Here is a 15,738-nt window from a genome sequence, read left to right as displayed (position 1 = left end):
AGGGTAGAGCTGCATCTATAGTAAGTTCAGCTGAACAAACGTGCTGTTTTTATACCATGCGGTGATGTTCCCTGTCAGAGCACTGTTGATAGTGCAGGAGTAGAAATTCAACAGTATTTGAAGGAAAGTCCTAAAGTGTCTGAGGTGAAACAGTCTATGTCTTGTTTTTCTCACCACTGAGTTGGTATGCAGCTCCCAGGTCAGGCCCTCAGTGATGTGGGCACTAAGGTACTTGAAGCTGTCTATCCACTCCACTAAGGGCCCACTGATAATAATGGGGGAGTTGTTTTTATACACAAAGGCTTGTACTTTTTACTTTTGTTAAATGGTCTAGATATTTTCTAATACAGATACTTTCCTAGTACATCATGGCTATTCACTAGTTATACTTCTGTGCATTGGTAGCACTTTTTTATTCTGTTCCTGCACTTTGTGATGGGCCTGGGTCAGATATGTGACTATCAGTTATTTATTTCAAAAGTGAAATGATACACATTGCCATTTTTTTTACTACAGCCATTTGCATTTGTTTGACATTTGGTATTATCAAAAGCTAAAAAAAATAGGCTTGAATAGGCTTCTGAAAAGCCTGGCACATCTATATTTCCTGGAATTAATATCCAGCCCAACTGAAATTGTAATTGAATAGCCCTGCCTTACATTGTTATTTTGTACAAGGCCATTTAGCTGGGATAGTTTTATGTTAATACAAGAGTTGGATATTCAAGTCACCTATTGTCGTCAATGCAGAAAATGAACGGGCACCCTAACACCCAAAACAACTTCTTCAACTTTGCTACTCAGAAAAATACAAACAGTTAAAGAGGAAAACGGGTAAAAAGCAAATGTGAAAGAAAGTAAGTAAGAGGAACAACAAAGGGCTATAACTCTTTTACCAACTTGCTGGGAAAAAAGCAAAGACGTGGAGCATACTGACTCGCCTTATGTCCCCACACCCCATGCATGCAAGCACACACACACACATATCCATCTGATACAGCCCTGCCCAGGGCATACAACACAGTGTGAAGGTTGGGATGCAGTTCTAGAGTTTATCATTGGCTGCATCCAACAGCACAAAGCTCGGGAATAAATTTGCTGCATCATCAGCCAGTGTTGGCAGGCCAGACCCAATTAATCACTCTCATGGGGACTTGTTGCGAGCCTGTCTATTAACACTGTGTATGTGTGCATGTTTTTATGCCTTTGGACTCCCACCCACGCAGTGACCTTTGGGAGAGCTCACCTAGTAGCACAAGGGGGGTAGGGTGGATAAATATACTGTTAATGGCACTTTTGGCTCCACTCTCCCCAGGGAGGCCTGCCGAAATGAGCTCTGCTCTCTTATTTTCTCTTATCAACTCAGCGTGAGAGAGGGGGCGGGGAGGAAGGAGAGATGGAGGGAGAAAGAGATCTAGACAGCATGAGCGCAGGAGATAGAGAGTAAAGGTGAGTTGTTTAAAGGACGCGACCCAGTTGCCTGTGTACCCATCAGCTGCTTATTGATCGGCTCACCTGGGTGGACGGCCTCCAACATCCCCACTGCACTGCACTGCACTGCACTGTGAGCCCCTCTCCAGTGGCCAGCCTTTTAATGACAATTAATCCAAGCTGCAAATTTCCCCATATCACTGCACTCATCCTCTCTTCATACTCTCCCCATTACCTCATCCTTAAAAAACAATATTGATATCAACACCACTCATATACCTGCCGGAGAGTGTAGCACAGACAGGAGTGGATAAGGAGAAGAAATTTATGGTAGCTGCTTAATTTTTATTGGTGTCGCACCTTACGGACAGCATGACAAGAGTCCCTGAAAGAGAACTGAAAAATGTCTAGTGCAAAGATTAGAGACAAGAACTAAATGTGAAAGTTAGCACGTTAACATAAATGAGGAGAAGAATCCAGTGGCTTTTACAGCCATGCTCACTTTTCTCAATTTCTCTTATATTTTCTCTTTAATTTCAGTGCACCAAACGTTCTTAACCATCCAAATCTGCTCTTACCCAGGTGTGCTGAAAGATGAGTCCCACTTAATTATAAGTTACCTATTAGCATCGATAATACCCCCTAAACACTATACAAGGGCAGGAGTTGTGCCGTGTAAAAATACTCTGCCACATGCCCAAGTGATGGAGAGATGCCACCGAAAAAAGAAGAAAAAGAAATCTTGCAGCAGTGAAATCAGCACACTGTTCAATAAACTTAAAGTAAAACTGATTTCCCAGAGCATCAGTACTGCGTTACGGGAAAATCAAACACCAAGTAATGGCAAACGTTTGTGATGCTGTAAATGCCGTGTCAACATGCACAGTAACTGAAATTACAATATTTGGCATCAATGGACCAAATATAGTAGTATTTTAAACATACAATTGAATTTGATATTCATCTTTATTTCCCTCTATTCATCTCTAAGAAAACATTGGTAAATCACAGAAATCAATGGGTACAAACAAAATAAGAGAGAATTTGTTGGTATATCACTCCTTGCATGAGGGCCATGGTGTGTTACAGGGTTGGTTGACCAAATTACAAAAAAAAAAAAACACAAAACATTTTCCCACTTACCTCTCGTGGTTTCTGGCTACTATGATTTCTGCCTCTATCTCAACACAATAGAGGTAAACAGAATTTCGTTTGTGGTGATACAAGCATTGAAAACCTAAATTCAACACCAATATCTCCCCTCAGAAACAGTGTCCCCATTATCATCCACAATCCATGGACCTCATAGTGAACAGTTTTTCCATTGCCGCGCTGAGATCCAGAGTAACAAGGACATCATGGCTGGAGAGATACGTTGCTGTAGTTTTTCATTGCTGTGAGCACCTCAAATGAAATTCCTTTGACACCCATTATAATGGAGCGAAGGCATAAATCTCTAAAATAGATATTTCAGGACATGGGCAAATAAAACCAAAACCAATTGACCTTTTCACACAGTATGTGCTTTTCGCTGTGATGAAGTCAGTTGCTTAGATTTCATACCTGTCTACCAATGTGACTGCTAAAAAAAACTGCTTTGGTAGACAATATCTGGGCAAATAAGATAAGATAAGATACACCTTTATTGATCCCACAATTGAGAAATTCAACAGCTCCAAAAAGGCCAGTTGTACTTAGAAAACTTGCTTGTGTTGATGCAGCAGTGCAACTAAAAACATCAGCAGAGGTACTCCTTCTTGTCCATGTATTTGGTGAACTCAGCCCACAGTGCTTCCACTGCAATGTCATTAATTATAAGGGGAAGCTATTACTGTCAATCAATATGCACATTCCCACATGCTAATCCAATAAGAAAGCCATTGAGCCTATGAAGCATGTAACCAAGTAGTTCCATTCAGGGCCATAACCTGGTCTTTAGCTGCCCATGGGGAATAGAAATCTATGATGGGAACTGGGTTCAATGGCAATATTTTATCTCAACTGATAATAGAACGATATATAAGGACACACAGGATATAATATAATAGAATATTGATGAGTTTGAATGTGAATTCCTTGAATCAATATCACAATGAGATTAAGACGGGCCGACTGTATACAGCCAAATGGCTGCTGTCCTAAGCAAAACTGTCAAATTTTATCTGCTTAGGGATCCTATCTCATTTCCATTCCTGTATTTCTCAGATGATAAGTGGTTATAAAAAATGTTCATACTGAAAATAACTCTAACTGTGTGTTTTATAACACCACCCAGTACAGAATGGATTAATCAATGGTGGAATTTCTCTAGTGGGAGTAAAAAGCCTTGATATGAAGAAACGCAGATAGAGATGTCATAGTGGGCTCTGGGAAAATGGGTTCGGTATTTTTCTCACATTTTATATCCATAAAATCATCAAATGATAAATCGATAATGAAAATAATCATTAGTTGCAGACCAGCTTGTTAGTATTATTCCACAAAGACATTTATAACGTTACTGTAAACTAATGAAACCTTTCCTTGATTAAAACTACCTTCCACTGCAGCCCAGAAGCTCATCCTGTGTGTTACTTTGCCTTATCTGACCTCAGATCAGTCAACCACTGCTAATGGCTGACACTGTGCTCTTTCTGCCCTGGCAGCCGGACACAGGCCACTCAGGAGGGCAGTGTGACTCCTCATCACCCTCATTTACTTGGGCCCCGCTAACGAGGGATGACAAACAAGATGAGAAAGGAAGGTGGGAGGGAGCAGCTTAACAAGTCCTGTAATTACTCATTCACGACTCTTATCTTCCCCGCAGACTCTCCTATCGAACCGGACAGGACACGGCCAACTGCGACACATGCCGGAACAGCGCATGCATTATTTACAGGTTAGTGGCCATTCCTCTTCAAAGACACCACGATCCAAATGTGCCCTGTCCTTTCTCCTTGAGGTAAAGTGAACAGGTGGAAAAGGGATGTTGGTAGAGGAAGGGGACGCAAGACTAATGTGGATGCTGTTAATGAGCACATGGGGATGTGTGACATTTGCACACCGCTCTCATTCTCTCTCAATCTATACATCTTTGTCTGATTCTCCCATTGTCCGTTCACACCCTTTCATTCACGGAAGGGGTTGTAGCAGGTGTATGGTTGGCTGGATTTAGAGACAAAAGGTTGAAAAGCAGAGTGGATGCATATGATAGAAAGAGTGAGCACAGGGCTGCAAAAGGTGAAATTAATTACCAGTCAAGCATCATGAAATATCATCTCTGTGTGCTGTTGCCAAGCCAACTCAGCCTCTGCATACTTTCAAATTCAGTTATATTGATTTGACCACCAGTAAAGACGTGAGTCCAAAGTCATTAGTCTGCCACGGTACATAGTTTTTTTCTTTATGAAGGTATGTATGTGTAAGCATATGCGATGCTGGCTCGTCTGAGCTCAACTCAAGACTGCTGATGGAGTCACCTGTGACTCAGCCTGTTAAGTTGCCAGCAGTTCTTTCTTTCAGAAGATAAAGCACGTCACCTTCAACAACCAGCCTTCAACAAAGTCAGCTAGCCAAGTCAGTGAACTGTCTGCAGACAGTTTGTTTGCTTGATGTGGCTTTCTCTGACAACAGCCTCCTGTCCCTACCAAACGCATCTCATTTACGTCCCTGCAGCTGTTGACACCTATGTTGGTCTCTGTCCTCACGGTGTGTCGTGTTGGACTGTGGGTCGCTACTGCTGCTTACTGTACATGCGCGTGTCACACACACATACACAGCTTACTCACTGACTGATTAATCTGTGCTGGCTGTTTGAATTATTGCGATGTATTTATTAGAAATCCAGTCCATCTGAAGCTCAGGTCGTTTCATGTTTTCACTGTTTCATCACTACTAGAAATGCGAATGTAGCATCTATCTCACCTTCACTATCTTCATCCATATTTCAAAACGCTACATATTGTATTCGGCTGCGAAAAAGGTGTAAAAAGCTGAAAATCAGAATTCAAGTACAGAGAGTCTTGTCTAGTGGCAGGCTTTCAGAACACTGCAAACAGGCGCATTGCAACTTACATGTTTCATCTCATATCACTAAGAATCTTGGGTCTGAATTTGGCTTTATAGTGACACCGATACCAATAGAGTACTTCTTTTGATACTTTTTTTCGGCTTCATTCCATACCCGTTGTGTGAATGGAAGCAGTCAGTTGGGTAAAATGCCACCAGACACCACAGACGTGTGGTATAGCCATACTTTCGAGTGTTTTGATGGCATCTCGGCACGCTGAACGGCCAGCTCCACCAAATGCACTGCACTCGACTTCATCATGTCACAAACTGTATGGGTTGTAGCTGCTGCAGTAGTGTGCCAGTCACCCTAAGCTTGCGGTGATTGGCTGAGAGAGAAATTATAAAAATCGTCTTTCTTTTCTAGATTTCAGTACAAAAAGACTTGGCACTAGGGATGCTACGGTGAGGACATTTTCCCACCAGTTCATTAACTTCTGATGACACTAGTGTTGCTAGTTCCAATTCCATCATTAACTTTATTTGGTCCCCTACTGGCATTGGCTTTAGATCTGAAATATTTCCAAATGGGTGCTTTTGCAACTGACAACTTCCCTTACTCTCATTGTGTGATAAGTGAAATGTGATTCCTGCTACTCTATGTTGCAACTCTGCTATTGCAGACACTTTTAGTTAATAGTAATGTCCGATGTATTGATGAAAATAAAAAGCAAAATGACGGTGAGGGCAGTGGGTAAGTTGTATAAACAGTGTAGGCCTTACAGGTTATTTTGGTTGATATCTTAACAGTCTTGAGTACTGATGTCCAGCCCTAGTATTCATTGTTATTTTTTGACAGTATAAACACAAAACAAATCACAAATTTATCATAAACGAGATTGGGGATCTATAGCAACTCCAACGGCTCTAAGCACAGCAGTGCTTTTAGCAAATGCTAACGTCAGCATAATAACGTGACAGTGACAATGCCAACATGCTGATATTTAGCAGGTATAATCTCCATCATGGTAACCATCTTTAAGTTTAACTGTTAGATGGGAATGTCATTAGTTTAGCAGGTATTACCAAAGTATTTGAAAAATTTGACTTGATTATGTTTCTAAATGAAAAGTCAAGGGATGACCAAAGTCATTAGAATTTAGCCTGTGGGTCCTTGAACACTGTAGCAAATTTCACAGCAAACTATCAAATAGTTGGCAAGAATTTTCATTCTGTAGTAGAAATGTGAACAGACATGTACCGATACCACTTTTTCCTTCCCGATACCGATTCCGATCCCTGAACCTTAGGTATTTGCTGATACCGAGTACTGATCCGATACCAGCGCGTAAAACAAAAATGGATGGGATATGAATTGTTGTATGTCTCAACTCCTAAAACTCTATAGTAGAATGAATGCCATAAAACTTTTTTTTAATTATTATTATCCAGTGTTGACACAGATCAAGACACAGGTTAAAGTGCAGCCACACAATTTGGTAAAAAATACATTTTAAAAGCTACAGTAGAATGCTTTTTAAACTCCGCTCCATTACCGTTTCGTTTGCCTGTAGCGCGCGTATGTATAATGACGTGAGGTATTATGTGGTATCAGATTGGTCATAGGCTGTACTCGCCAATACCCGATACCGCATTTTAAGCAGTATCGGAGGCATTTCCGATACTGGTATCTGTATCAGTACAACTCTAAATGTGAACCTCACAGATATGTTCAAAAAAAATCAGGGGATTACCAAAGTTATAAGGATGCATCCTTTAGGCATAATGAATGCCTGTACAAAATTTCAAAGATATTTCAGTCTGGACTGAAGTGGTGAACTTCCCTGGAGTCATGTGTAGAATCCATAGAATAATCATATAACAAAAACAACCACTTACAGCCCTGTTGTGAAACTGAGTGTGGGATCAAGTTCACAGTCAGTGGCCCTGACCTCTCAACACAGCCTCGCAGGTCCTAACAGCTCTGTCAGGCCTGAGCCTTCCTCTGTGATACACAGCGAGACTGACAGCCTGCAGCCCCATGAGGGCCCTTTGCTCACAGTTAGAATTGCATGACACAACCTTAACGTGCATATGTGCATGAGTGTCCAGCTGTTTTTCTGTTTGGTGCTTAGAAAAAAGTGTAATTCCAACAGTCAAAAAAGAACAGGAGGCGGGAAAATATGAGAAAGAAAAGAGATTTAAAGAGTAGGAGGGTGAGAGGCGATCAATAAAACTGTTTTTAGTGGACACTGCTGTTCCACTCAGTCGGCGTTTCGCCTCTGAAGAACCATTTAAATCATTTTCTATCTACTGCTCTCAATAACTGATAAGCCTCTGGCCAAACTTCAGTCGGCTCCTGAAAATGAAGGAGCAGGGCGCAGCTCTGTTCTCTCTGATGTTTGAGCTGAGGAAGGTGCATCGTGTCTTAAAGCCGAGTGTGTTTAAATTGCGGCAGGACCCCCGCATGGCCGCGGGGGGGACAACAAGAAAGGTTGCTTTTTTACAACAATTCAATGACAGCAAGATAAAGTGAGGTGAGCTGAATTATGGCACATGATGTGAAGGACACTGGAAGAGCACAACATGGGTATGTGTGCAGGGTTAAAGGATTGGATGACAGGACAGACTGCTGAGATGGGAGCTCGCCTGGTATTATAAATTAGTCTGCACCATGTTTAATGTGATTTGGCCCCTGGGGACGAGAGGGCCCTGCTCCCTCTGGTCTACCTATCCTCCATCTCCGCTCTGCCTGCCTGCCTGAGTAAAGACCAACTGTGCTTGCCCTGCTGTGCCAGCCTCTGCAGACTTTAGAGACGCTTGCTAACCATCCCTCTGAATCTGTGAGCACAGACTGCAGTGTGATAACGCGTCTGAAATCAAAAAAATATCAGTAATTACATTCTACGGCTTTTTGTCAAGATATCTTGGCAGCTCAGAGTGTACCTATACTCATCACTGGTGTGTTGGGGAAGGTGTTTCATTTATATATCACCATGACCTGAATTCCCAATGAGGGTTTAAAATATGCTAAATGCAGGGTGCTGCGATAAAAGCTATGATAAAATGTGCCCATTTGAATATGAGCCAATTATACATACGTATCAGTCAGAGGTCCAACTATAAGTCTTATCTTGATTTCTCTTACCTTCACTTTAAAATCCCCGGAGAGAAACTGTAAGAGTGTTATATAAAGGTGTCATGCACGAAGACAGGTCCGATTTATCTTGATGTGGTCATACTTGATTGTACAATGAGTTTGTTTACATGGACATGAGTAACAGGTTTATGATCAGGTTTTTGGAGTATCCTGTTCATGTGTTTGAACATGAGTGTGCGGTTGAGAGAGAGATGGTGGTCGGTGCCCTGAGCAGACAGCTGTTGGCAATCGGAGCAGAGAAGAAATTAGGAGTTAAATTGTCATTTGTCAGTAATCTCCTACTGCCGGTTTGTTTATGTAAACATCACGGGTGCTTGCACAAATAGATTGCAGTGATCAGTTACCAGGTTGCTGGTATCTTTCATGTATACTGGGAATATGAATAACCCACGTAAACACCATATCCCAAATATGATCACACCCTGGATAAGCCTCATAAACGGGTTAATTATGTCCGTGTAAACGCACTAAATGACAACTGTCTTCGCACAGGTGCTATATTAACATCAAATCTCCACATTCAGCTCCCCAGATCTGCCACAATCAATTGAAACGCTTCATCAGTGCAGGAAGTACGGAAAAACAGAAACTCGATACAAAACAGAAGGCTCGTTTTTGACAAAGCTCGCCGGCGCCTGGCAAGGTTTCAACTTGATAAAGGGCAGAAATTTCGAAGTGAGATGTTTGAAATCTGTAAAATTGACCCAAGTTCTCCTTTAAGAGACTCGCTTGGCATGGTAAATTGTGTTGATTGGACACAGAATCAAATATAGCAGTTGTATTCACACAGGCAGGAGGATTAAATGGCAATCTAATTACTTAGATCTCCATGAAAACAACCTCTCTGGAGGTGGAGGAACACAGGATAGGAAGCAGAGCTGTGAAGGAACGCACACTGTATGTGGGAAGAATAGCGGTCTATGATATTTATTAGGATTTTTTGCTCTTTTTGGTAGCATGTTCTTGCCTTTGTGCCATGGTCAAAACCCTAATGCTCATGTTTATGATGTAGTTGGTCTCAAGACCGGACTGGACATATGGGTCCATAAATCATTTTAACGCAGCCCACTGAGGAGCCAGCCATGCACTCTTCAGTATAATCAATTTGCCCAAGAGTGTATGGCATCATCTCAGAGCCTGTCTTTAGCATAACAACAGCACCAAATCAATACAGTGCTGTGGCCTATGGGCACGGACTTTAAACACAATACACAAAGCGCTGTAGTCTCTTGTCCTTGTCCCGTCCCACTTTGCTCATTCTGAACCATCTTGAACTCAGTCGGTCTTTCTTTTATCCTCTCTCAATAACTTTCTCTCTGTCTCAATGTTTCTCCTGAACACGTTATCTCTTCCAAACGGCTAACAGTGTGTGTTCAAATGAACTTGGGGATCCGATTCTTAATACAATGCTCGTGACATTGAAACAGAATAGGAGAGAACGGGATGAAAAGATTATTGCAATTCATTCCATCTTGCCAGGTGATGTAATATCTGCTACTGAGAAAGGTAGAGAAGAATGGGGGGGAAAAAAATGAAAGAAAAGTCAGAGAGTAAGCATGAGAGACAAACACTGAGAGAGACTGGATGGGAGGAAAATGAGACAGACAGGATGGTGCGAAAAAGCCGGGGATTTGAAATGCATTCCACTTATTTCAAAACCACAGGCATTAAGTCGGGATGTGTCTTGACGCAGAAACCCTGTAATCTCATTTTCCTCACATTGCATTTATATGGGCTAATGTGCTGATCAAACAGGGAGATAGATTTAAGTGGTTGTGATTAAGGAAGGCGATCAGGGAGGTCCCCACCACTGGGTATCATTGCTCACAATGGACTAGAGTTATTTCCCATCAGTCCAATTTTGTCATTAGTTTGCATGTCCTGCGATTAATCCGGCAACAGCTGATCATTAAACTCACTATCTGATGGTAAAACATTCTTTGAATAACACTGTGCAGTGCAAATAATAGAATAGGAAAGAAGACGACGAAGGAATGGGTATTTAAAAGGAGGAAAAAAAAATCTCCAATCTATTGTGCCAGGCTATGAAAATCAATTAAGCGTTGCTAAAGGCTGAAGAGCTGATTACATTATAACATATGGAAATTACTGAGCGGCGAGGCTGTCCTGCCGCACGACTCTGCTGGGGGAAGATATCTCTTTTTGTGCAAGCATAATGATGTTTTCCAACATGGTGGCAAGCTGGTTACCATAGCTACAAAAGTGATCCTCGGCAGGACAGACAGTGTGAAGGGACAGCGAGGACAGTCAGGGGGAGCACATTCACACCCGGGGAAGATAAGGCGACAGAAAGGAAGGCAAGGTGGGAATGTGGAACAGGGAGACAGAGAGAGGATGAAGGTGACGATGTGAGATAAAGACTCACGGATGTTTTAAGTGGGGGAAAGGGCAGGTGAGAGGTGTGTTAAGTCGACGAGTGAGGTTTTTTTTTTTTGTATAAACACTTTCTGGAGAGCGGGGACATGACAGGAAATGAGTGGGAGTGAGCGAGACAGAGACAAAGCAGGAGTCAGAACAAGTGGGGAAGAGAGGTTAAAGACTGACAAGGTCCAAAGTGCCGTCTTCAATTTGTTCCGATCCAACAACCCACTCAGGGGAGCAGCAGCTAGGGGACGGGAAAATGCCAACAAAATCCGCTTTCAGCAAAAAATCAGAATGTGGAGCGACGCAGCAGGGACGGTGACAGTTTCATAAGGAGATGCTGATAACTGGGCCGGGTAGAGACTAATACATTTTTCATTAAAAGGCCTTTGGAGTATGTTTCAAAGATGAGATGATTATCTTTTCACTCTGCTTTTTTTTCAAATGAAGTTTTGCAGATTTTTTTTTTCCTTTTCCATGACATTTAAGTTTTTTGTTTTTTTTGCCATGCTATTCCCAAGCCACAGGCCACTTTACCTCATCTTTGTATGATCCTCCTGGCAGATTGAAAGCTGTGCTTTTGATAAGAGTAGCAAATTTAATCAAAGTGCTGCACAAAAATAATGCCAGCTAAGATTAAATAAACAGCTAGCAGGACCACAGTTGTGCTCTGAGCATCAGAAATGTACAGGTTGTTTAAATATGTACAGGGAGGATCTTTGAGAGTGGGTGTTTAAGGATTTAGTCTGACTACAATCCAGCTATAGAGCTTTAATAAGCCTGAAAAATACTGTGATAAAGCACTAATACAGGTAGCATGTGAAGCAGGGCACTCAAATGATTGTAGCTGAATTATGATTCATAGTCTGACAGCACATACATGGTATCAAGTGGGATAAACAGTGTAGATGCTTAAACATGTGTCAGAGGAGGCATGTAAACATGTTAAATATAGACTAGAAACTGAGAAGCACTAACAGGGTTTCTACGTATAAGCTCAGATCAGATTTTATCTTTTGAGAATCATGTCATGACATTTGTGTTTGACTGGGCCAGTGTAGCATGGGATCTGACAAGGAGCATGGCAGAGACGGAGGGATTGACATGCATCAAAGGTCAAAGGAGCACATATTCAAATTTGCAATGTTCACAATGTTTTTTGAACCATCAATTCAAGACTGCTCTCTCAGGTTAATCCCTGGTCACTGCCATTTACTCAAGATCTGGCTCTACAGGTGAGGTTCAAATTCATCACTGCTACAGACGTACCGGAGATTGGGTCTAAATTGACCTTTCACTAAGGCCTACCCTCAGATGCAGACTGGCCAATCATAATGTAGCATCAGGCCGGTTCAGACCAGGGTCCAACAACAACACAGCTGTGCTCCATTCGTTTCAGATTTCCTTCATTTTCAGGCTGGTTTTGTGGATTTGGAGCTAAATGTGCCTGGGGTACGTCGTGTATTAATGATACTCGTTACCTGGAGAGGTTGGAAAAAGATATGTTTCTTCCCTGTTCCAAAACCAAAATCAAACTCTGAAAAGTGTAGGGTTAGCTAGTTAGCTACTGAAGATATAGCCTACTGAATGTATACACATGCTGCTTTTGCTTTGTAATGATTATAACAGTGAAACAAAGACCGACCCTGCTGTACAAGAACTTTGCTCATATTCAACCAGCTGTGTCTCATTACATGAAAGTTGTTTGACTCCCCCAGAGATCCCTGCCTGTCCCACGGTGGAGGTTTGGGTGCTGGCAGTGGTACAGAGGGGAAGCCAAACAGCGTTCATCTGCACACACTGTGATGCCACACAGCTGGTTCAATATCAGCAAAGTTTCCCTTTATATTTATTGTCTTGTGTGGTGATCAGCAGTGATGTGGTGGTTCACTTTTACACTGTGATCTGTAGCCTATAGTTTGGCTTTAGCTTCTAACTATCTTTGTCTTTTTAACCTGTTGTTGCTGCTGAGTCAGTTTGACATCCTGGATATATCCTTCAAACACAGACTGTAGACCCCTCTGTCTGCTTCTCTCTGGAATCACTCTTTCATTTTTCCAAAATTATGATAATATTCCTCAGGGAGTGCAGTTATTTACAGTGTGGGCTCTATGCTTACTGTGACAGCTTGTCGGACCATCACAAAGGGGCGGGGTTTAGCGAAACGTCAACTGCAACAGTGATGTTTCTTTAAGCCTAAACAACTATTTGATATGTGAAACAAGAATTACTATCTCATCGTCATATGCCTCCACCGACCACTCAAGTTACAGTATACATCCATGTCTGTCCAGGCTTATATGTAGCCATGACAGTAGACAATGCTTGAGATATGGATGCTGCTGCCAATAACTAACAAATTCTAAAGCCTGGATGCTTCACACATCTTCAAACCAGAAGCAGAGAAGATTTATATGAGCAGCACAGTTCCAAGATTAGTGTCACCATTTCAGTATCTTCCCTTCTGTTCCTGAGTTACTGCGTTGAATAATGGCCATAAAAGTGTTTTGCAGAAGATTGTGATGTTGCAGTGTAGATGACCCTTGACCTTTTGGATATAAAATTTTATCACTTTATCCAATTACATATTTGTGTGAAATTTTGTCATACTTAGGGTATGAATTCTTGAGTTATGGCCAAAACTGGTTTTGTGAGGTCACAGTGACCTTGAACTTCGACCACCAAACTTAATTAGTTCATTTTTGAGTCCAAGTGGACGTTTGTGCCAAATTTTAATACATTTTCTTGATGTGTCCCCATCATATTGTGTTCACAAAAATGAGACCGAGACAGAGCTGTATACAGCCTTTTTTGAGTTATTCTTCCATTCAATTTTTTTCTTTCTTTATTTGACGACCATGATATATAATATTTGATGTATTTCAAGCATCGCTAAGATTAAAAAGAGTAAGGTTGAGTGGGAAACAGGTGAATACTAATATCTACTGCACGGCAGATGTGTAAGTTTTAAGTAAGAAAGAAAAAATTCAATAATCTTAAATAAACATATATTGTTGGGTGTACAGACACACACACACACACACACACACACACACACACAAACTGCACTGATCATGCGCAGAATACCCTCAGAGCATAAACTGAAAGCACATCTGCTGATTGTACCAATAAAAACAATACTTGTTTTTTTAATCAGCTTAAATGGCTATGTGTCCATGCAGGGCAATAACCTCCAGCCATGGATGCACAGCAACAACAGCCTTAGCAATATTAGAGGCTTACATCGAAGAGCAGGGAAAATCCTGTCAGTGTTAGAGCGGATCTGTCTATCTGTGTATGGGTTTTTGAGAAACATATCCAACAAGATTGACGCAGCATTAAGCTACTGCACTTCCCCAAAGATACCCAAAAGAAAAGGCAGAGAGTTCCGTCTCTCTGTGCCTTTACACACGCTTAATTGAAGGTTTTAAAAGAGAAGAAAAAGGTGCAATAATGAAATACTCAGCATACTGCTTCACCTAGACTATGACACCACCACACACTCATTAGACTCTGACAAACACACAGTCATTGATCACAGAATCCTTTGATGCTGTTTTACTACAGTTATTTGCGCTGCAAAAGCCTGTTAATTTCATAGCCCATGACTTACGCTTCATATCTGAGCTTGAGTTCGACTTCAGAAGACATGATCATACAGTATTATACATTGTGACGCAGTGAGCTGCGTTCACGTGTTAGTTTGGTTCCCTTGAGCCTGACCAAAGGAAAAAAAAAATCTAGAACTGTTATCAAAGTGTTTTTATAGATAGTCAGACAAATAAAATCAACAGTAAGAGAGCGTGAATATAAGAAATCATAAGACACTGAAAAGATAAAATCCTAATGGACTGAATAAAACAATCAGGAAAAATTATACAAGATAAAGTAAAAGCATTCTTACAGCAGAAGGCAGAAGACTGTTACAAGGCCAATTCTGTCTGCTACAGCTCAATCACCCCGCACAATAAGGTAGGTTTTCGGAAATGATAGAAGCTTATTGGCAGAGCTGGAGACCAGTGCAGGGTTAAAACAAAACAAAACAAAGTATGAGTAATACAGTCTCTATCCTTGGCACCTGCTAAGAGCCTGGCTGCTGAATTCTGAACCAGTTGTATGCCAGAAAGATTTTGAAAAGTTTGAGTGAAGAGAGCTGCAGTAGTGAATCATTATCATGGCATGAATTGGTCAAGACACCTCAAGACAAATGTCTTTTCCCAAGCGTCAAAAGTGATTCACAGCCAAACAAAACACAGACTTTTCGTGAACAGGGCTAAACATTCGGTCCAAGAACTGCAAACCAAACAGAACTGCAAAGGATTCACAGTTGCATTTTGGTTAAAGTCCATTCCAGGTTCACACATATTTACAAATCTTGGTTCACAACTGAAACAAGATTTGTAAACTAATGGAGTCACATGGATTGTCAACTAACGCATTCATTGCTGAGAAGAGAAGAAGATGTTGTTTGTTTGGTTGTTTCAATGACAGCATTCTCATCGGACCCTGAACCAAACCAAACAAGGAACTAAGCTTAATGCAACAATAGGAAAATTTTACCCTGATTTTCTATCCATCCATCCATTTTCATCCACTTATCCAAGGCTAGTTCATGGGGGCAGCAGGCCAAGCAAAGCACCCCAAACGTCCCTCTTCCTAGCAACGCTTTCCAGTTCCCAGGCCAGATGAGATATGTAATCACTCCAGTGTGTTCTGGGTCTGCCCCAGGGCCTCCTACCAGAAGGACATGCCCTGAACACCTCTAACAGGAGGCGTAC

At 41.5% G+C, this 15,738-nt stretch overlaps 2 protein-coding genes across 4 annotated transcripts in view; one reads left to right on the top strand and one right to left on the bottom strand.

Annotated features, from left to right (window-relative positions):
* The window catches only part of dock1 (dedicator of cytokinesis 1), a 273,627-nt gene that overhangs the window by 132,703 nt on the left and 125,186 nt on the right, over positions 1-15,738 (bottom strand). The gene's annotated exons all lie outside the window — the stretch shown is intronic.
* The window catches only part of insyn2a (inhibitory synaptic factor 2A), a 40,561-nt gene that overhangs the window by 19,025 nt on the left and 5,798 nt on the right, over positions 1-15,738 (top strand). Inside the window, exon 3 of the mRNA XM_033610906.2 lies at positions 4,238-4,309. Within this exon, the coding sequence (XP_033466797.2) occupies positions 4,238-4,309 (72 nt within the window). The remainder of the gene's footprint in view (positions 1-4,237; positions 4,310-15,738) is intronic.

This window comes from Epinephelus lanceolatus, chromosome 21 (genome assembly GCF_041903045.1).
Source record: "Epinephelus lanceolatus isolate andai-2023 chromosome 21, ASM4190304v1, whole genome shotgun sequence".
Classification (NCBI taxonomy): Eukaryota; Metazoa; Chordata; class Actinopteri; order Perciformes; family Serranidae; genus Epinephelus; species Epinephelus lanceolatus.
This window is presented reverse-complemented; position numbering and strand designations above follow the sequence as displayed.